The 26,910-nt window shown below is 44.2% G+C and overlaps 1 protein-coding gene across 2 annotated transcripts in view; it reads right to left on the reverse strand.

Annotated features, from left to right (window-relative positions):
- The window catches only part of SLC7A8 (solute carrier family 7 member 8), a 52,640-nt gene extending 26,204 nt beyond the window's left edge, over positions 1–26,436 (reverse strand). Inside the window, exons 1-4 of one of the 2 annotated variants that reach the window (XM_005685251.3) lie at positions 26,214–26,436; positions 25,521–25,704; positions 10,992–11,196; positions 9,856–10,007 (exon numbers count right to left, since the gene is read on the reverse strand). In XM_005685251.3, the coding sequence (XP_005685308.1) occupies positions 9,856–10,007; positions 10,992–11,196; positions 25,521–25,662 (499 nt within the window). In that variant the 5' untranslated portion in view covers positions 25,663–25,704; positions 26,214–26,436. Of the gene's footprint in view, positions 1–9,855; positions 10,008–10,991; positions 11,197–25,520; positions 25,705–26,121 lie in introns of both variants that reach the window. The other variant, XM_005685250.3, reaches the window with a different exon arrangement.

Here is a 26,910-nt window from a genome sequence, read left to right on the forward strand (position 1 = left end):
TTAATAAAACAAAGATCATGGCATCTGGTCCCATGACTTAATGGCAAATAGAAGGGGAAAAAGTGGAAGCTGTGACAGATTTTCTCTTTTTGGGCTCCAGAATCAATGCAGATGGGCACTGCAGCAACGAGATTAAAAGACCCTTGCTCCTGGGAAGGAAAGCTATGACAAACTTGGATAGCATATTAAAAAGCAAAAATATCACTTTGCTGACAAAGGTCCATATAGTCAAAGCTATGGTTTTTCCAGTAGTCATATATGAACATGACGGTTGGTAAAGAAGGCTGAGCACTTCGAATTGTGGTGCTGAAGAAGACTCTTGGGGGTCCCTTGGACTGCAAGATCAAACCAGTCAATCCTAAAGGAAATCAACCCTGAATATTCATTGGAAGGACTGATGCTGAAGCTGAAGCTTTGGCCACCTGATGTGAAGTGCTGACTCATTGGGAAAGACCCTGATGCTTGGAAAGATTGAAGGCAAAAGGAGAAAGGGGAGGCAGAGGATGAGATAATTATCTAGCACCACTGACTCATCGGACAAGAATTTGAGCAAACTCCAGGAAATAGTGAAGGACAGGGAATTCTGGTGTGCTGCAGTCCACGTGGTCAAAAAGAGGTGGACGTGACTTAGCAACTGAATAACAACAACATTACAAGACATCCCTCCTGGCCACTGGTTAGGAATCTGCCCTCCAGTGCAAGGGACACAGGTTCAATTCCTGGTCGAGGAACTAAGGTCTCACACTGTGGGGCTACTGAGCCTGAGCGCTCTAGAGCAAGTACACCGCAACTACTGAAGCCTGTGTGCTCTACAGCCCATACTCTGCAACAAGAGAAGTGTGCGTACTACAATGAGAAGCTCTGGCACACCACAACTAGAGAAAGCCCTCAGGCCACAATGAAGAGTTCGTGTGCCACAACCAAGACCCAGAGCAGCCAAACTGAAAATAAATAAATAAAATGAGTTCTAAAAACTCATTACTTTTCCAGCCCAGGCCTGAAAGATTAAAGCTATCTCATACCCCAATTCTCAGGGCCAAGAACAGTATCAGGCACATCATGGCCCTTGATAAATATTTGCTAAATGAACAAAGGATTGTGATTCTCATTTATATAAGGCTGCCCCAAGGTCTCAATCCCCTTCTGTTCCAGAGAAGGCTTTTGAGCAACATCCTGGGTGGATTAACGCCCCGAAGGAAAGCTTCCTACCAAAGACCCATTCAACATCTCAGGGATTTGGCGAGGATGTGGAAGGCAGAAATAGAACACACTGTATAAACTTCTCATCACAAATGCTGGAGACAGTTAAGTAGAAACATTTTTCATTTGAAACATTTTTAATTTTGATTTGTAGATAAACTATATTTCTCCCGCTTAGCAGTCAATCAGTCACATGGCCAGCTGACTCTGCTTCTTCCTCTTCCTTGTTTTTGTCACCTTGTAACTTTGTTTTCATTTTGGGCCACCACCTATTTGGCCTGGAAAAGTGCTCAGCCTGCCGACTATCTCCCTGTCTCAAATGTCATGCTCTTTTCTTCAGGCAAATGTGAATCTAATCATGTTACTCCTCTGCACAAAATCCTTCAGTGGTTCCTTGGATGTAGTCTGCTCTTCTCTGCACAATACCTAAGGTCCTTTAAGATCTGGGTCATGCACGTGAAAATCTGGCTCATCCTCTTCTGCCTTATCTCCTGTCTCTCCTAGGCTCTACCCATACAAAAGTCCTCTCTTTTCTCCAAGGATTCATTTGTTTCTCGACCCCAAGTCTTGACTATGTTCTTCCCTCTACTCACTGTTCTATTGTGTGCCCAGATGGAGACCGTCCGTTTGCCCTCTTAGACTTAGCTCAACCCTGGCAGACCTCTACCAACTTTGAAGCAGCTTTCTCTGTGTGGTACACACTTTTGTCATCATACTATATTGTAATTATTTATAATTCCATCTTTTCACTAACCTTTAATATATTCCAAGATTCTGTATAAATAATGTCATTCAAGATAGGAGCTCAATATGATGATTAACTGATGGATTTGCAGTTTCTTTTTTTCTTGGAAATCCATGTGAACATGATTTGTTCCATCTGCCAAAAATCCAGATAGGTGGGGTTTGTATTATTATACCCAATTCATGGCTGAAATTTTAGATTGGGACTATGAGGTCTCTGTGTCTGTTTGTCTATTTGTATATGTCTATATGGGGCTTCCCCAGTGGCTCAGTGGTAAAGAATCTACCTGCCATGCAGGAGATGGGGGTTCGATCCCTGGGTCAGGAAGATCACCTGGAGGAGGGTATGGCAACCCACTCCAGTATTCTTGCCTGGAGAATCTCATGGACAGAGGAACCTGGCAGGCTATAGTCCATAGCATCTCAAAGAATCAGATTATGACTGATGCAACTTAGCACACATGTATGCACATATATCTATACACATATGTTATGGATATGTGGTATTTTCTACCTCCAAATGGTATTACCAAAATTAGTTTGTAAAAGAGCTCTATTTAACTGGCTTAAAGAAAATCAGGTGCTTATTTAAGTTCTCAGAAATATAATAGAAACTAGCCCAAATGAATTTCAGCTTCATGTGACCTGAGAAAATACTCAGTATTAAAGCTAGTTTATGTTTGTCAGTTTAATTAATACAGACATGTCTTTAGAGTTATCAAAATTAAGAATAATCTTTCGTTGTACCTAAGTTACTAAAGATCAAAGATGATCATGTTACCTCTGTTACAAAATTGGTCAGCAAGAAAAATAATTTGAGATGATGACTGACTTTGTCTAATGTCTCGTCAAGTTTTTATGAGTAATTCAAACAGTAATTGTTGGAAACAGCGAAAATTAAATAAATGTAAATAGGACAAGAGTTTTTAAATAAACTCTTCAATGATCGTTATGTTTTATGGTATGCCTACTTAAAAACAGTTTCTCTAGTGCTTGCTTTGGCAGCACATATACTAAAACTGGAATAATACAGAGAAAATTAGCATGGCCCTTGTGCTAGGATGACAAAAAAAGAGTTTCTCCAAATCTTTTAGTAATTTAAAACTTTGGAGTTTTGCTAAGTTAAATGATGGGGCTTCATTGAATGTCTTTATCACTTCCAAGTAAGATAAAATACTGAAACATTAACTGCTAAACAAGTCTAAATCTTCTGTCTTATTACAGAAAAACTAAAGAGGTTTATACTTATTAAAAACATGTCTTGTACCACATTGAAAAAAAGCATTATATTATGAGGAAATGTATGTTTTTAGAAATTATGGTATGCATTCATGAATTTGCCAGTCCAAAAACAAAACAAAACAAAACACTGTTATAACAGTTTACAATTGCTTAACAAAGATGAAACGGTTATCTTTTTTTTTTCTCCCTCTCTGATGTCTCCAGTATGTGGAAAGTTAATGAGTATTCTTATTTTCATGGCAATATAGCTAATTTATAAATTCAATAAGAATCTGTTCTCCCTATAACATTATACAATTAGAAACATTGGTTACTTTACCAGGGCTTTGACTGGATTGTCAGATTTGAGAGAGACAGGCATAGAATTAGATATGACCAGACAGCTTTAAAGAACTAAGATTGACTTCCTGGAGCCATAAAGCTCTTTGGAAAGACAAGCTGGTATGATGACTTCAGGGTTCCCATCAGCTTTACCTGGTGAGTAAGAAAGATTCCTTCTTGGCAGGTGCAAGAACTTCAGGATAATTTTAGGAACCTCAAGGAGAGAAAAATTCACCCAAATTCATAGGTATTACAGGTGAATGAGAGTTGGACTGTGAAGAAAGCTGGGCGCCGAAGAATTGATTGATGCTTTTGAACTGTGGTGTTGGAGAAGACTCTTGAGAGTCCCTTGGACTGCAAGGAGATCCAACCAGTCCATTCTGAAGGAGATCAGCCCTGGGATTTCTTTGGAGGAAATGATGCTGAAGCTGAAACTCCAGTACTTTGGCCACCTCATGCAAAGAGTTGGCTCATTGGAAAAGACTCTGATGCTGGGAGGGATTGGGGGCAGGAGGAGAAGGGGACGACAGAGGATGAGATGGCTGGATGGCATCACAGACTCGATGGACATGAGTCTGAGTGAACTCCGGGAGTTGGTAATGGACAGGGAGGCCTGGTGTGCTGTGATTCATGGGGTCGCAAAGAGTCGGACACGACTGAGCGACTGAACTGGACTGAACTGATGTCATGTTCAGTGTGACTTCCTGGTCCTGAGAGGCAATTAGAAGTTCAATCTGGTGATTCCTTATGAAAAAGTTCCAGCAAAGCATGTTTTTAAAAGCCTGGACTTATGTAAATAATCACAGGCAAAGTTTAATAAAACTAAATTTATTTTACAAACAAGTTAGTCTTAATTTGGCTATCTTTGGTAAAGATGAAGGTGATTTTAGAGAGAGAAAAAAACTTACATTCAATAGAAACTATAATACATATTTATGGATATTAGAATCTAATTCTGTTAATCACTTTTGAGGTTTTGTTTTTCTACCTGTAAACTGGGCTAGATCCTGAATTCTTCTAGTTTCCTCAAATATTTGGCTACAACTCCCCAAGTAAGGTTTTCAATTTTTCTGTCATTTCTGACTTGAAATCACTGAGAACTAAAGCTGTCGTTTTCTTGAAGATAATGAACTGGGACTGAACAGCCTGATATACACTTAAGAGAGCTCACATTTAGATAGTCTTTGTATCTGTTGCTTTGCAAGTCATTCAGGAAGTTTACCTGAATACCAGATGACATCACCAGAGATACTTCAACCTGCAAAAGATGCTTAGAGCCTAACCTCTAGAAGTCTCAGCTGGTGGCTCTCAGGATTCAGACACTGGGTTTATAATTTGCTCCAGCCATCAATCTCTTTTCTTCTTTGTCTCCATAGAAATGCCTCTTATTAAATACCTGGTTGCTTATACTCTGTAGGCCTAACTTTCAGTGCCCACCTATATCGCTGCCTCCTGACATTAGTAACTGAACTGACCTATTGTTAGGAGTAAGAGATTGGTTCAATGAGATATAAAGCAGTCTATCAACTCTGGACTGTGAAAATTCTAGAGAAAGTTTCAAAGGCAAGACTGTAGGGGACACCAGGATGTGCCATCCTAAAATGTCTCTGGCATGCAGATTAGTTCAAGCTGCAAAGTGATCAAGGCCCACAAGACCCAGGAAGAAATTCTGCCCTTCCCTGCAACTGCTTAAAAATAATTTAGATAGAGGACTGTTCCTGAAACAGGATCCTGTAAAATATAGGCTGGGTGAGGGGGAAATTAGAGTCCACTTTCTGTTCCATTGTCTCCACAACCCCCAGCAAACGTTTACTTTTCATTTTCATGTCAATTACCTTCCTCCCTTAGAAGTCCTAAACTTCTGTACCAACATTCTCTTTTGTCTTTAGCTGAAGATGGTATTTAAGGTGAGGGTTTTGGCCATTTGGGCGTCTACTCAATTTTTCTGTGTCTCTTCTAAGTATACATGTTAGTAAACTTTCGTTTGATTTTTTTTCTTTTTAATCTGTCTCATGTCAATTTGGGCTTCAGAGAAGGCGATGGCACCCCACTCCAGTACTCTTGCCTGGAAAATCCCATGGATGGAGGAGCCTGGTAGGCTGCAGTCCATGAGGTCGCAAAGAGTCGGATGCGACTGAGAGACTTCCCTTTCACTTTTCACTTTCATGCATTGGAGAAGGAAATGGCAACCCACTCCAGTGTTCTTGCCTGGAGAATCCCAGGGACGGGGGAGCCTGATTTTTCTGTCAGTAATGACAGAAAAATTGAAAACCTTACTTGGGGAGTTGTAGCCAAATATTTGAGGAAACTAGAAGAATTCAGGATCTAGCCCAGTTTACAGGTAGAAAAACAAAACCTCAAAAGTGATTAACAGAATTAGAGTCGGACACGACTGAAGTGACTTAGCAGCAGCAGCAGCAGCAGGTGACACTAGTGGTAAAGAACCCGCCTGCTAATGCAGGAGATGTAAGAGACATGGGTTTGGTCCCTGGCTCAGGAAGATCCCCTGGAGGAGGGCATGGCAATCCACTCCAGTATTCTTGCTTGAAGAATCCCATAGACAGAGGAGCCTGGAGGGCTACAGTCCTTGGAGTAGCAAAGAGTCAGACACGACCGAAGCAAATTAGCATGCAGTACGCATGTCAATTTAAATCTTAGACTAGCCAGAAGAACCTGGAAGGGTAGAGGAAAATTTCTTCCTTCCCAACACTCCTAAGGCTGATGAGACACTCATAACCTTTGGGGAACAGAGAAGGGAAAGAAGGCAACCCTGTCCAGTTAACAGAGGTGATGTGTATAGTGCATGGGGATAAGATGTTTCGGGCTGGAGAATATGAAACCTCAAAGGAAAACAAACTGAGAATAAGGGATTTAGAAGTTAGGAAGGACTGTTGAGTCTTCTCATGTCAAGGGATTAATTTGCAAGAGATTTTCAAAACAACACACACAAGTATCTATCAAAACATCTGGAAACTTTCTGAAGAGGAATCGCAAAGCAATTCAGAGTTAAAAGTAATACATACAGTGAAAAGGCCTTAACCTTTCGAATCACTCAAGAAAGAAGAATGAGAAATCTGAAGCCCTGGAAAACTAGCTTCTTAGGAATCACAGTAGACAGACAGAAAACAAGATAAGAAGTTTTTTGGTTTTTTTTTTTTTTTGCTTGTGAAATGCATGCAAGGTACGCTTTTCTCCTCAGGGGGAAAAAGGAGAAGGAGCTTCTTTTGTACAAGGCATTCAGGAAGAGGGGGACTTGAATGAGAAGAAAAGATTCCAATTCAGATGCTACATGTAAACCCAGACCCAAAAGAGAGGAAGAAGGTCAGGAGCTGCCTGAGTGAAAGGTGGCCCAGTCCCCAAGAGAGAGGGGACAAACAAATCCTGAAGGAAAAACCACAGTTAGGGAGGCGGATGTACAAATGGGGTACCTTAGAACACATTCCTTCTGTGTCACTGGGACCACTTTGTTTATAACTAGGGACTCAGGTAGTAGCCACCGAATGTGGCTAAACGAAGAAAAACACAAGCTGCAGAAGTAACCTGTCAAAATGTATGTCTGTACACTCACATGCGAGTGCTGAGAGATGCATTTTACTTAGAATTATAAGGATACCTGTCCACTGTTACCAGGGCTTTTGGGCAGAGGAGAGGGGTAAAGACAAGAGGAGGCTTTCCTGGTCAACTGTCTTTACATACTGACTCTTTTACTTAGAGAATATGGTCATTTACTTATAAAATAAGAAACAAAGAAAAGAGGGAAGGAAGGAAGGCAAGAGAGAAAAATAACCAAGGAAATCACAAAAGGAAGGTACCAAAACCAAGTTTTAATCCCTCCCATTCCCCTAACTCCCTCCTCCCACTGATATGCTTGCTCTGGAGAAGGGAGAAAGGCTTTTCATTTAATTAAAATATAAAAGATTTTCTTTTTTTACTGCCTGGTGGCTAGGGATATTCTGCTGACTTAGCAGTGAATAATCAGCTTTGACCTAAATAATAGAGTAACTCAAAGTGGCAGTTGCAGTTGCATAAGCTTGAGCCAAATCTGCAGTTTCTTCTCTCTCCCTCTCCTCCCCCCATCACTCCCTCCAGGCTCTGAGCAGGCAAGCCAGTTATAGCAGAGTCTTTCCACCTTTCCATCTCTGGTCATTCCTTCCATCATGTCTCACCCGATCTTTTCCAAAACTCTAGAGTGCCTTTGTGCAAGGAGTCACCCACCTAGCCTTAGTGCATTTGGGGAAGGCAAAGAAAGCAGTGGGGTCTGCCTGCCTGAGGAACTCTGCTCTGCGGCCCAGGTTCTCTGAGGGAACAGACTGAACAGTCTCACGGTTCTTGACTTCTAGATGAAGGGTAAGGGTGGCCTCTAGTCTGAGACACTTAAGCAGTATCAGCAGGAAAAAGGAAGCCATGTCTGTGTGTACAAGACGCTGACACAGCAGTGGCCAGCACTCTGTGATCCCCCTCCCACCCCCACTAACCTGTCTGATGGCAGAAACAGCCACTGTTCCCACATTCCCACACCAGCTTCCCCCTCCTCTTACCTCCCGCAGCTCCAGATCCAGCCAGCAAGCAAGGACCAAATGACTATGCTTGTGACTACCCTCAGTGACTAAACAGGACCACCAGGTGCCCCACACTGTGGGAAGAACGCTCTTGTCTCAGGCAGTCCTTGTCACAGCAACCTACAGCACACGTGCGATTGCACCCCCATCTCACAGGAGGCAGCTGGTGACCTGGTCAAGCACTGGCTGCAGTTAGAAAGTGGTGTGGAGATGCAGGCTCAGGCGGCATGGTTTTGGATCCCACATCCCTCTGCCTCCAAATTCACAAGCACAAGGAATATGCTCCAAACAAGTATGCTGACCTCACAATAACACTCGCCTAGATGTGGAGTCTATTCCAGGGCTGAACACCACTGCCAAAGTGGGCACACCCGCCAAGAAGATCACCACTCAGGTCCCACCCCAGCCCCAGGGTGGTGAGTGACTCCCTCCTTCCCCTTCCCACCAGCAGGACAGAAGGAAGTGTCAAGACCTGGGAAAGAGTGTGACCAGGATGGTCAATGCCCTGAGCTAAGTGATGTGTGTTGGAAGGTATGGGAAGGCAGGGACAAAGCTGATTCTAGAAAAGGAACCTCTGAGATAGTCCAAATATTTACTTTAGAAATTAGGTATTTTTGGTTAAAAGGTATAATATATCCCAATCCATTGAGATCCCTGATGATCAGAGATTAAGTGCTGAGACTTCTAGAAATACAGATTGCCAAGCTTCTCTATAAAACCTCTCTAAGAAACTTCCCTGGTGGTCCAGTGGTTAAGACTCTGCATTTCCAATGGAGGGGTCATGGGTTCAATCCCTGGTTGGGAAAGTTCTGCATACTGCGTAGCACAGCAGAAAAAAAAAGCCTCTCTAGCCTACTGCAGCTCATAGCGACCTTTTCCCCTTCTCAGATTTTTTGCTGCAATTGAATTCCAGTCATGGAATCTGCCTATGACTTTTCTACCTAGTCAGAAAATTCACGAAAGGTGGAGACCATAGATGTGGCATTTGTTTTCTCCCAACTCACACCTTTACACTCTCCTCACAGAGAGGTTTAAGATGTGAGCTGGCAGGTGGAGGCAGAGGTGGAGAGGCCAGAAAAGTCTTCCCACGAGCGGCAGGGGGCCTCCAGCATGGTGCGTGTGCTGGAAAGAGAAGGAACGATCTTGGCTAATTCACTTGCCTGGCTCCACTTCCTTTCCTGCTCAAGGAAAATGTAACACTAGCCCAGCTTACCTTATGGATTTGTTGTGAGGCTTGGATCACATAACACATATGAAAGTGCTTCATATATAAGTAAACCCTGCCAGTGAAAATTACAGTTCTTCTGAACAGCTACTTAAGTTTCTTCTTTTTTTAAAAACCAAATAATCATATATGGAGGGCTTCCCAGGTGGCGCCAGTGGTGAAGAACCCGCCTGCCAATGCAGGAGACATAAGAAACACGGGCTTGACCCTTGGGTCGGGAAGATCCCCTGGAGGAGGGCATGGCCATCCACTCCAGTATTCTTGCCTGCAGAGTCTGATGGACAGAGGAGCCTGGTGGGACTTGTAAAAAGTTGGACACGACTGAAGCAACTTAGCATAACACAATTATGTGTGGAATCCATTTGCCTACAGCAGGCATGTTGGACATTGAAAAGTAACAAGGCATAAAAATAGAAGGAGCAGAGGAAAATAAATAAATATATAAATAAAAGGAGGAGAGGAAAACAAATAACTAACTAAAAGGAGAGGAAAGAAAGAGGGAGAGAATGGAGAACCAGATCATGAGGAAGACACTGTCCTGAGCGAGGCCCAGATGGTACTTACGTAAGCAGAGGGCAGCGAGGAGGCGAAGGCCAGACTCTGGGGGGAAGCAGGTGGGGAAGAGCGGCTGAAGCACGTAGTTGGAAAAGGTGAGGGCGATGACAGCCTGGTTGGTGGGGTAGATCACCAGCACCGCGATCCACAGCCTCAGGAACCTGCGGGGGAACCAGATGGAACTTGAGCCAAGATAGGAATTAAGACCCCCGGCCCCACCACCAGGCATGGCAGGGATTCAGAAGCCATAGGGGAAGTCTGGGCAAGTCATCGAGCAGTGTTGAGAGAGGCAAGTGGGCTAAAGGGATGCGTTTCCTTGTCGTTTTCTGGGATGCTGAGGAGCCCAGCCCCTGCCTGAACGAGACACCTAGCTCTCTGTACCGACAGTAAATTGGTTTAACAATGAAGCACTATTTCAACTAGTTCCAACCCACGTCTTAGTTCCTTCCCTCCTCCTGCTCCTTCCATTGTTTCATCATCTCTTCTCTACCACTCTGGCCCCCAGAAGCCACTGGTGGAAAAGAAAATCCGCAACCCCAGAATCTTCAGTCAGGGCACGCTAAGGGTGTGGCCAGTTAAATGCGTGTTAAGGGGGTGCACTGAGTGGAGTCTGAAGAAGTGTCCTCCATACCCTTGGGCTCCTTGGTTAGAACTGAGCTCTTCAGTATCTGGGCTGTGGGGGCTGAGAAAATCAGGGACACTACTCACTTATTTTTCAGGATAAAAGGGCTTTGTTTTTGTGATGTGCTTTCCCTGGGCATCTCCAATCAGAGGTGTCATTTAGTTCTACTTGTTCTCACTCATAGAATCTTGCTCTCTAAGGTCAATAGAGATTAAGGGGATTCCCTGATGGTTCAGTGGTTAGGACTCCACACTTTCACTGCCAAGGGCCCAGGCTCGATCCCTGGTCTGGGAACTGAGATCCCACAAGCCACAAGGTGCAGCAAAACAGGACAAACAAAAACCCTAAACAGAGATTAAAACTACAGCCTGGTTCCTCTGCCACTGTGAGGGGGATCAAGGGAACACAGGCTGAACTGGCAACCGTGATGTGGAGGAACCCCCAAGCTCGCACCCTCCTCAGCACACTGGACAGCCCTGGCCTTGGCTTCTCAGACCACTTAGTCCCCCCACTATTCTCTTACCCAGCCAGGCCTCCAAAGATGTCCTTGACATAGGAGTAGTCACCTCCAGATTTGGGGATGGTGACCCCGAGCTCAGCATAGCACAGGGCTCCCACAGCTGTGATAACGCCTGTCACGATCCAGATGATGAGAGCCAGGCCCACAGAGCCGGCATTCTCTAGCACACCTTTGGGCGAGACAAAGATTCCAGAGCCGATGATGTTCCCTGTGAAAGGCATTGAGAGTAGTGGTGAGACAACGGAGTCAGACCCCAGCACGGCGGAGGCACTCTCACCTTTGATCTGAGGCAAAATGCCTTTGGGTTGCACAAATCCCCTCTGGGCAGACATATCTAGCAATAACTCTCCTTAGCAGGGGAAAGAGCGCCAGGCAATGGACACGGCGGTCAGGAACTGGTCGGGTATTCTACATGCGTCACGTAAGCGTCAGGACAAGCCGGCGGAGTCAGATACCATTTCTCCCATTTTACAGAGGAAAGTGAATTGCCTAAGTCTACACAGTAATAAATGGTAGTGCAAATTGAACTTCCAGGGCGCTCCGACTGGGCCAGGCATAGTCTAACCAGGGTGGCGACAAATGCCTCACTTAAGACTGGCTGGAAAAGGAAGAGCTGTGAAATGGGCAGTTAGACAGCTTTAAAAATGAGCTGAAGGGTAATATCTTTGGACAGACTGTGGTTATACCCTGTGTCTGGGGGTTTCCAAGACCCACAAGTACGGACAGCACTCCTGGAGGCTGGCCTCTACCCCAGACACAATAGCCCCACCCTTGGTGAGGAGCATGAAACCCTAAAAAAACAGCTCTTGTAGTTTAGAAGTGGTTTGTTGGGACGCAATATGTGCAAAGCTATATATTCTTCCAAAGGTCATTCCCCTCCATTGTTTCACGTGCTTCTCACAACAACTTCACAGAATTCGGGAGGAGAAAGGGCAGATGTTTCTATTTCACAAACCGAGAGACTAAGACACAGCGGGGTTAAGTGGCTTTCTCCAAATTCCACAGCTACTGATGGGTAAAATTGGATCTAGAAGTCAGTCTCCTGATGCTTAATCCAAGGGTTCTTTCCACTAATCCACATCGGTTCTGTGTATAAGGGGCTGGTCTGCTCCCGGCAGGTGAGGCTGGCCCCAGGGACTGAATGTTGGCTGCTGGGATGTGTGTGTGGGCAGGGGAGGAACAGGAGTGTGGGGGCAGCTCCTGGGACATTTCTTTCTAAGCTCTCCTTTGTCCATATCTTAAGATTCCAGGGGTCAGGGTCCAAGGGTCGGGTGCTTCGAAATCTCCCTTTTCCTCTTCGTGCCCCACCCAGCTGCACCAATGAGGGCCTGAGGGAAGAAGTAGACACTATATGGATCCAAGTCAAAATGCAGAGCTGGAGTACTGGAGGCCAGTTGGATTTGACTGTTCTGAATTCCTACCATCTCTCTTTAGTGGTCTGGAACCAGTTCTGGACTGATCGAGATGCAGACTATGGGATTTTATGCTCAAATTTTAAAAACTGACTTTTAGATCTCAATCACAGCCCAGCCTCAATCCAGTCCTGAAAGCTTTCACTTCTAAACTAAAATTCAATTTTTAATTCCAGACTGTGCATCCAGGTTATTTTAGTCAAAGGGGAAGAGAATATTCCCATCCTGAAAGCAGTAATATTTCATTCTTTTGGGATGCAGAATATGCTGCCCCTTTTCAAACTAAAGAACTGCTCCTTGAGATGAGTAACGAGACAGGGGAGGGGCCAGGAGGAGCCTAGGAGCAGCTACAAGCAGGGAGACTGAAATACCAAACTGGAGAGCCTAGGGCCACAGCTAGATTGAAATGCAAAGATGGCACATTTCTGACTCAAACAGGCCTCTTTTCTCCTAGTGTTAAGCCATCCCAACAGAACAGGGCTACGTAGAGAAATGAAGCTAAAAGAAGAAACAATCCCTCATGTTTAATTTTGTGATCTAAACATCAGGCCAAGAGATAGAGAAAAATGAAATCCTGGGTGCCCCCAGTTCTTAAAGGCTTTTCTTTTTTTTTTTTTTTTTAAGTTTGAGGCTTGGAATGAGAAGCTACCTCTCAACCCCCTTCTCAACTCATCTCCCATGTGTGCTGTGCATGAATGCTCGGTCAGCAGAGACTAAAGGGCCTCCTGGTAGCATCCTAGGACGGTCAGCGTCAAATGACCCTTCACCTGCCACAGTGAACGTGAGATGGGGTTGCTGATAGTGCTGAAAAGTAACAGTAAACTCCTTGCCTGGCAGGAATTTATCAGAAGAGTCATCTGTAGGGCGTTTTAAAGCCAGCCAAGAAGAGAGCAATAGAAGGTTATAAAACTAGCTCAAGGGCTTGAAAAAATAATCAGTATGGGAGAAAAACAGGGTCTGACTTTGGTTTTTAAGATGCCGAAAGGGGTCGTGGGGCGACAGCCAGGAATTTCTCAGGACCAGTAAAAGGCTGTGGATGTTACTGAAAAGATCTCATTTTCTCAGTAATAAAGAGTGTTCAAGTTTTACTTCAGAGGTCTTAGAAAACACCCCAGTGGAGATGAGTGAGCACTTCAGTTCTCCTGCTTTTGCTCTGACATTTCCAGAGCACGTGCCCCACCCCGTCATCCCAGGTGGAGGGTGGGCGGCCCAAGACAAACAGCCCTTTTTGGGGGTCTGACCACTTCCTGTCTCCGCTGGTTCCTGGATACTCTGTCCTTCCATGGAGCTGCTATAGCAGATGGTAAGGCTTGGCACTGGGACAAGAGTTCTCCCTATCAACCATCTTGATTTTCACCAAATTAAAATGACAAAGATAAAAGTGGGGGAAAAAAAATAGAGACTTTCTTGGCTGTCCAGTGGTTAAGACTCCGTGCTTCCACAGCAGGGGGTATGGGTTTGATCCCTGGTTGCTGCTGCTAAGTCACGTCAGTCGTGTCCGACTCTGTGCGACCCCATAGACGGCAGCCCACCAGGCTCCCATCCCTGGGGTTCTCCAGGCAAGAATACCGGAGTGGGTTGCCATTTCCTTCTCCAGTGAGTGAAAGTGAATAGTGAAAGTGAAGCCGCTCAGTCGTGTCTGACTCTTCGCGACCCCATGGACTGCAGCCTACCAGGCTCCTCCGTTCATGGGATTTCCCAGGCAAGAGTACTGGAGTGGGCCGCCAGTGCCTTCTCCGTGATCCCTGGTTGGGGAACTAAAATCCCAAATGTCTCACAGCGTGGCCAAAAAATTTCGGGGGGCTTCCCTGGTGGCTCAGTGGTAAAACAATACACTTGCCAATGAAGGAGACGTGGGTTTGATCTCTGATCCAGGAAGATCCCACATGCCTCTAAGCCCGTGCTCCAGAGCCCGGGAGCCGCAACTACTGAGTCCACATGCCAGAACTATTGAAGCCCACGTGCCTTAGAGCCTGTGCCTCACCAGAGAAAAGCCCATGCGGCAACGAAGACCCAGCACAGTGAAAAGTATAATTTAAAAACATAAAAAGTGAAAAAAAAATTGAATTATGTTAACCAAAACTGAGAACCGGGGGATGGGAAGGAGAGGAACGTCTCACCCTGATTCTAGGAAGCCACTGCCTAGAAAATCAGAATCAGATGTCTCCTCTTCCTTAGCAGCCTCTGGAACGGCTACAGGAAGAGGAATGTCACTTAGAGCACAGCTATGTACTGGAGCCGAAAGAATACTGACACTGCATTTACTCAAAAGTCATGTCTTTTACATACAATCTTTAGTGTAATTTTTTGATTAGTATATATCTCCACTAGACTGTAAGCTCCATGAGAGCAGAAACTGTATTGTTTACCTGTGAAATGTCACAAAGTATTAATAAACACTCTATAAGTATTTATCAAATAAATAATGTTTGATGTCAATCTACAACTTACCTCCATGGAGCAGTTTAATACACCTGTTTATCTGGAACCTCAAAAACCTGTGAAATATGTCAAGCGTGTATTGTAGGCAAATGAGTAAAGCAACCCACTTATTCCACTGCTGAGAGCAGACTGGCTAGTATTACCATCTCTACTTTGTAGGGAAAGAAACTAGGGCAACCATTATTCTCATTTTTCCAAATGGAGAAGGAGGTATTATTTTCCCTGTTTTACAGATGAAGAAACTAAGATGCAGAGAGGCGGTTATTTGCCTAAATCACAGGGTAAATTAGCAGTCACCGTCATAGCCTCAAGCTTTTCCCTGAAAATTGTCGGATTTACATGCTCCACCCTATAGATCATGAGAAAGTTTCACAGAAGTTGCTTGTTAAAAAACTGGAACACAGATCCGATTCTTTCCTTCTATTGCAATACCAGCTTCAGCGATGAGTTACAAAAGATTCATGCCCATTACCTTACTTGATTCTCACAATTACTTTCTTGGGTGCACAGGTCAGGCACTCTCATCCCTATTTACCTTTGTGAAGACTGAGGCTCAGAGAGGCGAAGAGCCATGATCAAAGTCACATACTGCATTAGGTAGCAAGGCCTGGATGAGAGGCCATGTTCTTGGACTCCTGGCCCAGAGGTTCCTCCTACTCTGAGCTGCCTCTCCCTGAGAAATTACACAACACATACCTCAACTTTTACACTGTCCAAGTGCAGGGCTTTTACACTGCCCAAGAGAGGCTTTTCTGGAATGGCTTTGAAAAAGGAGAACTGGGGAAGGGCTTTTTTTGCCTTTGACTATGAACCTTTCTTGATGAGAGGTTGGAAGAAAGTTGATTACAGCAGGAATTTTTTTTCTCCATTGTTTTACTCTTAGACTCATCATCTACAAAGCCACTCAAGAATAAGATGCCCAGCTGTCTGGTAGAGCCAAGGTACTGGAGGTTGGTTGGGGTTTCAATCCTCTCTTTCATCGACCCCAATTAGGGAAATAACCATCTTATCACATAGATCTTCTCAAGTTAAAAATGGGCTCTAGGATGCCTGGACAATGAAATCCAGCTTGGCTTGTTCTGTCAAAGAAAAGCCGAGTGAACCACTCCATTAAGAAGGGGCCAAGTGTATCAGTGGGCAAGTCATCACTAGAAAAACTGCTGAAATTGAGAAAATCCACACTGGCCACGAACAATCGCTGACTTCCACCTGCGGGCCAATACCCATGTGATTCCTATTAAGGCCTTACTCACTTCCAGGCCTGTCCACGCTAGAATGCTGCAGCCATTACAGAATGTCCTAGGGCATGGAATTACAGATTTCTACTGCTCAACAGACCCTCAGATCTGAAAGGCTTTGGCCTTTCCTACTGACTCATGCTAGTCTTGGAATCTAGCCAGGGCTTCTCCTGGACCTTGGAGGTTCTATCCATTTCCGTGATGTCCAGACAAAGCCAGGGTGAACCTTCTTTGTACTTCTCACACAAAATGGTTGGAAGGGTCTCAGGATTTTCAGGATTGCGAGAACAGCATGGAAGTGGGGTCGGCACATTGAGGCCAGGCTTTGATCCTCACAGCAGGCCTGAAAGCTCACCATGCCTCTCATCCTGTCTCCACTTTCCATCAGGATTGTACAAACAGCCACTTCAGGGTGACGGCAGGTCAGGGCTCCAAAACACGCCCTGTGGGGTTGCTGTCTCTTGTGGAACAGAGATGTGGAAGGAGCTTTAGGACTCTGCTGGTTTAGATTCCTTGCTGAAGAATGAAATGGATGCTAGACTTAAGAGTCAGAGGAGCCACTGAGCCATTGCTTTGCCACTCACAAGCTGAGTGGCCTGAACTGTTCTTAATGTTCCTACACCTGCTGAATAGGAATACTTGCTCCTGCCTTGCCTACCTCACAAGGTTGTGGTAGGGATAAAAGGCGAACATACATGCATGGAAACACTTTACAATCTGCTTAATGATCACAAATATAAGGAGTTGCTAGGATTTGCAATAGCAGGGGTAGAGACAGTCTCTGATGCTGTTGCTGCTGCTGCTAAGTCGCTTCAGTCGTGTCTGACTCTGTGCGACCCCATAGACGGAAGCCCACCAGGCTCCCCCATCCCTGGGATTCTCTAGGCAAGAATACTGGAGTGGGTTGCCATTTCCTTCTCCAATGCATGAAAGTGAAAAGTCAAAGTGAAGTTGCTCAGTTGTGTCTGGAGACAGTCTCTAGAAGGTAACAATAATGGTCTCGTCTTGGAAGTTTGGCTCTGAAATAGCACTGCAGGGCCAGGGCCATGAAGAACATTCTCTGAGCATCTGTTTACTTGTCTAGGTATAATTTTTAGATGCTTCAGGTGGGCGGCCAACAGGTAATTGCATCTCAAAAAGTATTTATTGAGCACCCACTCTGTACATTCTTGCTTTAAAACGTAATTGGGAAGCACTAGTTACACACATGGATTTTTAATATAATAGATGGAGCCAACCACCACCCACCAGTGACTGAAAGACAGGCATCCTGGCCTGAGGGGCTAAGTCTGCTGAACCCTCAAAAATGCCCATTAAGGATTCACAGCAGGTGTCCAGCGTCTCCCTGTCGGATTGGGAAACCAGGCACCAATAGTGAGAGGCTTTGTCTACCTCAGTGGTTCTCATCCAGGGACAATTTTGCACCATCTCCCCACCTTCAAGGGACAACTGACAGTGTCTGGAGACATTTTTGATTGTCACAGCTGGTGAGGGGGTGCTACTGGCATCTAATGGATAGAGACCAGTGATACTGCATGGGACAGCCCCTCAAAACAACAAAATATCTGGCCCAAAATGTAATAGTGCTGAGGCTGAGGGAAGTCTCAATGTTAATTTCTAAAGTCTTTTTCAAATTTGAACTTAGATGAGATTTAGCATGCTTTGTGTTTTGCTTTTTTTTTTTGCTAAGTGTAAAAATGTATTGTTTATGGGAATAACTCATTTTTAAGCTAAGGCTTTTTTTTCATATGCAACACTTAATTTACCACCTTAACCATTTTTAAGTGTACAGTTCAGTAAGTTCAGTTTGTTAAGCATATTCAGGGTGGTCCAGTGATTAAGACTCTGTTTCCACTGCAGAGGGCACACGTTCAATCCCTAGCTGGAGAGCTAACACCCCACAGGCGGCTAAGAGAAAGCATATTCACATTGTTGGGAGACAGATCTCTAATGGACGGTTTGGCTTAGATTGGCTGCTATTATTCAAAAAATACTTTCTATGCATTTACTCATGCCAGGCTGAATACATGCGGATATGAAAATGAGAAAGACTGAGTCCCTGTCCTCAGCAAATTGTGGGGAGAAGTGATGACATGGTGCACGTGGACTCAGAACTGACACCACGAGGGAGAGGAGAAGTTGCATGAAAGCAATCGCAATACATGACAAGATATCAGGGATGGACAACGTCATTTGTGGGGGCTGCTCAGAAAAAGCTTCCTAGAAGAGGGGAAGCACAAGAAGCTGATGAGTAAGTAGACTCGAGTCAACAGAGAAAAGGAAAAACACTGTCTACTTGATAAACAGGTCAGACTTGGGCTGAAGTGGCCAGTTCTTCCCATCACCCGATCAATCTAATCTGTTTTTGAACCAAAATGAATGAGGGGGTGGCGGGGGGATAAGGGAAGTGGGGGTGGTGGAGGATGAGCTTAGGAGAGAAAGAAACTAGTATTTATTGAATATAAACTGCTGGATACTTGCCAGTTTAATATTTCACAAAAAATTTCTATTTTATTGCCAATGAACTTGTTCCAGGTTACAAAGCTTGTAAATAGGAAAGCAGTTTACAAACCCAAGACTATCTCCAAAGCCCTTCCTTTTCTGATATCAAAAATGGTTCCTCCTTGTCCAAAACATGATACAAATCATGGGAAAATTCATCATATGCTTTCTACTCCCAGCATCAGGACCCAATTAGCAAATGTCTCCTTATCCCTAGACAGCCTGACCTGCCTGTATCAGCTGCTGATTAAACACGCTATGCAGAATTGTACTCTAAAGAGGCTGCTAAAGCATTTATGAATCTCACAGACGTACAGGCACCTTGAAACTCTATACATAGTGAGAAAAATACACTAACAATTCTGCAGCAACGAAACACCCCCTGGGTAATCGGCCTTCACAATATGCTGCTCAGTGTGAGGCTGCCCAGAACATCTCAAGGCACATTATGAAACCCTCTCCCCAGGAGTGACGTCACTGGTAATGCTGAAGATATAACTGCAGGGAGCCAACCAATGTGAAGAGTTGTGACCGTGACAATGGATGAGGGATGAGATGTGACTGATTAAGTTTTTCAGCTCAGACTTCATTCATTCTATAAATATAACAGCTTAAAATAGACTTGAGGCACAATTTGGCTTCTGAGAAATAAAATTCACCAGTGCTTAGCACAAAGCCTAGCATATAATGCTGCATGAGTATTTGTTAAATGTTAAAATATAAGATGATCAGAATCCTGTGACCAGTAGCCCCCACACCTGTGCCAGGGAGCAGCCTGCATTTTGTCATTTACAGATTTCCAGGGAGAAGAGCCCAGGGGGCCTCCTTTGCAGACATGTTCTGGGAGGGGAACAAGGCGTGGTCTTTCTTGCTCTGCACTCTCTCAGCTGGGAGTTAAAAATTAGAAGGGATGAACTCCTTTTGGTTGTTTTGGGTAGTTCAGGATATATTCTCGAGGTTATTTGCTCATTCCTGCTTTTTTGATACCCTCTCACCTGGAGAATCCCAGGGACGGGAGAGCCTGGTGGGCTGCCATCTATGGGGTCGCACAGAGTCAGACACAACTGAAACGACTTAGCAGCAGCAGCATCTCCAAACAATAATAACCAAACAAGGACTTCCCTGGTGGCCCAGCGTTTAAGAATCCGCCTGCCAAAGCAGGAGACACAGGTTCAACCCCTGGTCTGGGAAGATTCCACATACAACTAAGTGCATACATCACAGCTACTGAAAACCTCATGTTCTAGAGCCCATGTTCTGCAACAAGAGAAGCTGCTGTAATGGGAAGCTCTCACTCACTGCAACTGGAGAAAGTCAGCAGGCAGCAATGAAGGCCTAGTTCGGCCAAAAATAAACAAATAAACAAAAAAAAAGTAACAAAAAAAACGAAGAGCAACAACAGACATTCCTAAGGCTTTCTTCGTAGGCAACTCTGCTGCTGGATTAACCCTCAGAGGAAAGCAGAAAGCCCCTGGTATCTGGGCAACTTGAAAGTCTCACCCTGTATGCCCATACTGCCATGCCACTTCAATAAGCCAATTTAATTCAGAAAAAGTGGTATGTGTATGTGGTGCTGGCCTCTCTGAGAAGGTCATCTGATCTGGGTACAGGGTGTTTTTGTTGTTGTTGTTGCTTTTCTAAATAGAATGGGTTGTTTGATTCTGTTTCTTTGGACATCTTTTTTACCTGCTGGGTTTCTATTTTCTTTCCCCTACCCTAAGTGTCTCCTGCTAGTCATTTATTCTGCATTAACTCCGCTCTTTGAGAGACCATATTGTAGCCTTGCCAGCAGCCCTGCCTCAACTAGATTACTCCTTGAGTTCCCTGCCTGGTTCCTGGAGGTAGGAAGCCACAGGATCTCTGGTTCCAGCCACCCTGTGGGGCATTTTGATTAAGCCCAGTGGCTTCAGAGTTCAATGACTTGAGTGGGAATCCTGGCTCTGCTACCGCCAGTTATTTATTCATTCAATTCCACCCTTTCCATAACAGTACTTATTTCATGGGCTTAGATGAGAATACTCATAAAGCACTCATCTGGTATGTGGTAGTGCTCAGTAAATGGTAGCTACTTATTATTATTACACCACTAATTATAACCTCTCTCTGTTTACCAAGATGTGTTTGTTTTGAAAAGTATCCTACTTGGCTTCTGTCTCAAAGTTTTCTTTGAGAACAATGAGAGTTTTAAACATGTTTTCATCCTGAATGAACCAAATCCTAATCCCTCTCATGTTGAAAAAAAAAAAAACCTGAAGTACAAATTTGAGAAGAATTTTCACACTCCAGCCCTCTGGTTAATATCCAATAGACATTTGGGGGATTAGAAAGCTAATACATTAAATCAGAGACTAAAATGTAAAATCTTCTAAAATGGTGTAAAAATACATGGGTCTGAAAATCTTTTGGACCTGAAATATTTCCAAATCCATCCAGTGCCATTTCAGTATGGTTATACCTATAGTATGCTTCTTTGTTAACAAACGGCCTTTAAAAATAAAGTTTTCCCCCAACTTTTCCAGTATCAGATACCCATGTCCTTTCCCAACTCCAATGTCAGGGCCATGGTCCTGCATGGCCCACTCCCCCCACCACACAAGACACACCAGCCTCCCTCCTTCCTCTCTTGGTTACCGATTAGAAACAGGGAATGGCTAAGAGCTTTGAGTCTGGAGTCAGAAGATCTCAGTAGTCAGTCCTCCAGGATCTGTGACTCCATTTCCCCATGTTTAAAACAGAGTTATAATATCTATTTCCACAGAATTGTGGTCAGGATTAAATAAGGTAATATATAGAGAGAGTTTGTGTAAAGCTCTGGTTTTTCCAGTAGAGAATGCCGGTCCAGAGAGGAAGAGTGAGCATGTGGGAGAGTCAATGGAAGTGTGGTCTGTGCTGACCACATCCTGCAGCAGTGCAGCCAGCACACCTCAGGCTCCAACCCCCCCCACCAAAGTCTTCCTGCAGCTGTACTGGTACTTCGTCTACTCTCAACTGATTGCTCAGATCTTGTTTACATTGGGACACTTCCTTGCAGGGAACACAACACTGAATGCTTCGTCTATAAAAACAAATAAGGACCTCTGCACAGGATCTGAAGGCAAACGTCTCTTTCAGGGCATGACAACTGAGAGTAGAGAATAATGCTTGTGAGTTTGATTTAGGATTTAGACAAGCTGTAGGTCTGAATCTTTAATACTTTTCAGCTCTATGACCCTGACCAACTTTCTTGTCTCTCTGAGCCTATTCTTCCTTATGTGGAGGAAGGGCTAAGAAGTGCCTACTACATGGGATTATTGTGAGGGATAAATAAGACAATGTAGGACTTCCCTGGTGGTCGAGTGGCTAAAACTTCATGCTCCCAATGCAGGGGCGCAGGTTCGATTCCTGTCCAGGGAACCAGATTCCACGTGCTGCAACTAAGACCTGGTGCAGCCAGATAAATAAATACTTAAAAAAAAAAGAATGTATGTTTGGCAATTGGACAAGTGTCTGGCATATAATAAATTTTTAATGATAACAGTAGCTTTGATAGCATTAATTAATGAATTTTGTGGCTCCTTCATACTCTCTTTCGATTTCGAGGGGGACTCCACATTCAAGGAGAAATCTAAGTTCACCTATTACCAACAGGTTTCTTTGGCCAAATATGTGGCGAGCAATAGTCTGGTTAAATTAGGGCAAGGGTGAAGTTTAAAAATTAAAACTGGACAACCTCATTTCCAAGTTGATGAAACTATTCCTAGCTTAAAAGATTTTCAAGTTAGGTTCCCAACAGCCATTCAAATAAACACTTTATTACTATTGTCTTCACATTTGTGTCAATTAAAGTCAACAATCATTTGAGTAACTATTTCAAGTCAGGGACTCTGCTAAGCACTAAAGATTCAGAGATATACACGACACATTTTTTTGCTCAAGGAAATAACAGTTTAGCTGTTGTCCTTCTACCTACCAAATCACCCAGAATTATCTTCTCTATTCCATGTTTCTCCATGTCCTTCAAGAGGCTTCTTAATCTAGTTTTCAGCAAGAACTTCTCGTTCTTTGTGCTTCTCACCATTCCCCTAACTTTTGCCTCCTTAAGTAACTCAACTGTATCATAAATTTCCAATGTTCTTTGTCTAATGCATATAAAACTTATCTCTCCGATCAGATTATAGATAATTCTACAGCATGCATCTTCTATTGGTTCATTTTATATTTCTGTAACACCGACCATCTTGTTATCCCTATTTTATTTTAAAACTGTTATTTCTTTCTTTATGGCTGGACTGGGTCTTTGTTGCTATGAATGGGCATACTCTAGCTGTGGCGAGTGGAAGCCACTCTTCCACATGATGCACGGGCTTCTCATTGCCGTGGTTTCTTGTTGCAGAGCACAGACTCTAGGAGCTCAGGCTTCAGGAGTTGTGGCGCACAGGCTTAACTGCCCTGAGGTGTATGGTATATCTTCTCAAACCAGGTATCGAACCCATAACCCCCGCATTGGCAGACGGATTCTTAACCTCGGGACCACCAGGGGAGTCCTTAGTAGTCCTATTTTAAATCATCAATGCTGATTGTGAATGAAACTTTTACAACATTTTATGAAACATAGGTTAACTTATCCCTAAGTTAACTGGATATGAGATCAATTTAGGGCAGTTGCTCTTTTTTTTCCATACCTTGTGATCTGATTCACTTAGGAAATTTCCTTTCTCTTTATACCTTTGAACTCTTTCTTCCACAGTATTGACACTGAACGCTAGAGCACTGAATTTCATGTGCAGAATGCCATTTCTATTTTTGCATTTGGTCTTGAAAAAACCTGAATCACTGTCATCTACTCGGAAACCCCTCTAGAGGACAAGGCAGCTACTCAGCACATCTGTAAATCAACAGCCACACGGCAGGGGAAGTGGAAAGGATTTTGCCCCCACAACACCCTAAAGGGGAAATGTGTGTCTCAGCTTAACTGGAGATACAATCATGACTATTAACTCTACAAGGATTCTTGCACTTTGGAATAATACCCTGATTTCTCTGAAATCACATATTTGGGGCCTCTTTTCACGATAGAATACCAGAGTTATTATTCTTCCTGCTACAATACCAATAGGAGCACTGGGACTATTCTTACACTGAAGTGCTATCCATGAGGTTGTGGACAAATCATAGTAGCATTCACCCAACTAAAAGCCTTAGCTCTTACACCTGGACACTCCCATTTCTTCACAGTCTTAGAAAAATACTAAAGAAAGAGACAAAAACAAGCTCATTATATAGGAAAATATCCTCAACCCTTGAATACCTGCATATATATAGGGGTGGGTGAGGCAGGAAGGGAGGTCTGATTGTGGTCCTGTGCATGTGGGTGTAAACATCTGTGTATGAATCAGAATCTTCCCAAAGGAAGGAAAATACTTAATCCTCTCAGTCAAGCTGTGAAAGAGGTAACAGCTCTGGGCTATTTATAGACTTTAAATTGGCATGTGCTGTACATATTGAGTACTTTGCTGATCTCATTTTTTAGAGCAGTTGCAATAAAGGTGAGATAGAGAAAAGGTAATGAGAGATTAAAATCTTGACTATAATATTTTAACATAACATTACCTTACTTGTAACTGTAGATGCCTGGAAACCTACCAGAGTCAAAGAATTAGATAGAGCAGCATTCCACTTTGAAAGCTGAGTGGAGATAACACTGAAGCCTGGGTGCAGAGGTGAAGAGGATTATCTGAATACTGTACTGATATTATTTGATTTCAAGGGTGTTCTCCAATGTCAGCATTGCTTAGTTGCCAAAATGCTTCTGTGCTACCATGAGGACCATGGGGTTATCCAGAGAAACTGGTCTGTGGGCATCAGGACACGACAAGCCTTCAAAAGGAAGTCTGCACAGAAACCGATCTGGCCTGACTGTCCTGTACCCCTTTCTCTGGGGACAAGGTAAGGCCCTCTCCCAAAGACAGTAGAAGAAACTCTCACCTTCTGGAGTAAAAGCAGTACTGAACCATTGGGCATCCATCTACAGGGGCTCTCTGGAAAGAGGACTGTGTGTTGTCCAGAGACAGGGCCATATTTAGGACCCCTGCCTGGTAGAGTGCAGTTACAGGGTTGGAGTGGCCTGCACTGGCACTCTCGGGGACACTCAGCCTCCCCAGTTTCAAAACCTTCAGCCAGACTCACCATTCTAATTACTCCCCTTTCCCTTCAGACCCTCACAGGGTCTTCCATGAGGTAAGAGACATAGATGTTACACAACTCCACTAAGCAATGAGAGAAGCTGCCAACTACACAATTACAGAAAGGTACAATCTGTCACTTCTTTTCTTCCATAATTTATTTCCTCACCCATGAAATGGGAATAACAGCCCTGTCACATCTACTTCACAAGAGAAAGTGCTGGATAAGATGGGAAAGCTGGAGAAAGGCAAGGCATCCTTATACTGCTGTTTTGGCTATTTTTATTACACACCCCCTAGACCCATAGTCTCATATAAAGCAAAACCAAATAGCTCCTAAATATGTCTCAAAAGCCAATCCACAGCCTGTTAAGGAGATGGCTGCAGAAAAGCCTGTTAAAAATCTAGGTTCCCCAGTCCTACCTTAAATCACTGGAATCAACCTTCTAGTGTAGAGTCCAGAGACCTATATTTTCAACAAGCTTACAGGCAACACTGACCATCAGCCAGGAGTGTGTCCCTTAAGTGCTCCATTCCCCAAACACTGGACAGAACTGACTGGTTTGGGAGAAGAGATGTATGATATACAACACTTCCTATACCTCTCAAACTTAATCCGTTCGTGCAGGCGAAAGCACAGGTGAATGACAACCCTTTTCTAAGGGAGCAGGGCACAGAAACAGTGCTTTGCGGGGCTGGGGGACTGAGGGATTAAGGTTCTACTAGAGGACCACCAGACAGGGAGGTATGGTCGGTGGGAAAAGGAATTGGACTCACCTACAATGATAGCACAAGCACTGACCAATCCAATCTCTTTCTTCAGGGCCACTCCGCCCCCTCCAGAATCCGCCTCCTGCGACTCGCTCCCACCTGGGTAGTTCTTTTCAGTGTTGTTCCGGTGCCTGGCTCCTTTTTCCATGTTTCTCAATAGGATTTCAACCTCCGAAAGGGATCTCTCTTTCTAAATGCATATGGGTGTAAATATATTTAGAGAGAGAGCCTTTCAAATGGAAACGTCCTTTTCCATCTTAAGGACCACTCCTACCCTCTTAAAATAAATAAATAAATAAAAGACCCAGGCAGATAAAAGCGAAAGATGAAAATATTCCTATTCCGTCTGGACACTTTCTTGTCACTCGTGCTTACAAACAAGGAAAGTGTTGTTAAAATGGGGGCAAGGGGGAGAGACACAGACATTTAAATGTAAAAATAGAACTGCACCAGCTACTCCGGCTGGAATTCTCCTGAAAGGGATGTATCCTGCAGAAACCAGGACCGTGTTGCACTGTGTACCAGGCAGTGGCTTATTTCAGAGCTTCAAAGAGGTAGTCTGGATTTCCCTCAGCTATCCCCCTAAGAAAACAGAGATTGTCTTTACCTCCCTTTAGCCTTTTATGAGGATAAAAGTAGTTTTCATTAACTGAAAGGAAAAAAGGCAATCCACCGGCACTTTCTTCTCTTTCAGCGGACCTGACCGATTTGCTCCGGGTCCTGTTTCCACCTGGCGTGGGTTCCTTCCCCCTCGCGTCTCCTGCGTTCCGCTTTCTCCAGAGGTCCTCTTCGGTCTCGCTCGTTTTCTTGTCCTTGTTTTCCTCCTTCGGATCTCCGTCAGTCCTCAGGGCACAGCCCGCGCCATCCCTCGTGGTTCCAGGAGAGTGCCTCTAGCACAAACGAACGTGCTTCCCTTTTAGCGAGGGGTTTTAAGTGCTGGGCTAGCTCCGCCTCCCACCTCCAGCGTTGCTCTCCATCCTCCGTCTCCTCCCTCCTGTTCAATGTAAATAGCAGCACACAGTCCCCAAAGATCACCGACAAGATGGATGAAAAGATTTCTCTTTAGTCGATCTTCTCCCTTGTCTCCATCTTTCTCTTTGTAAGTAGTGGAAGTAAAATCCTCCCAGGTCGACTGTTCGGGAGAGTCCAGGAGCTGGTATAGCATTACAGGTCATTCAGCAGACGTGGGCTTTATAAATAAGGGACCGGTTGTGCAGACTCTTCAATGCCATCAGAAATACAGTGGCGAATGTGTTAAAATATTTATGTCTGGAAGATTTGAAGGAGAGAAGGCAGTAGGAACGTTATCTTCGAGTATCTGAAAATAGGAGGAAATCGGGGGTGGGAAAGGGGAATGGAAAGAATTAAGACTAATGGAAAAGAGGTTCATTTAGTA

The sequence above is a fragment of the Capra hircus genome, chromosome 10, assembly GCF_001704415.2.
Source record: "Capra hircus breed San Clemente chromosome 10, ASM170441v1, whole genome shotgun sequence".
NCBI classification, from domain to species: domain Eukaryota; kingdom Metazoa; phylum Chordata; class Mammalia; order Artiodactyla; family Bovidae; genus Capra; species Capra hircus.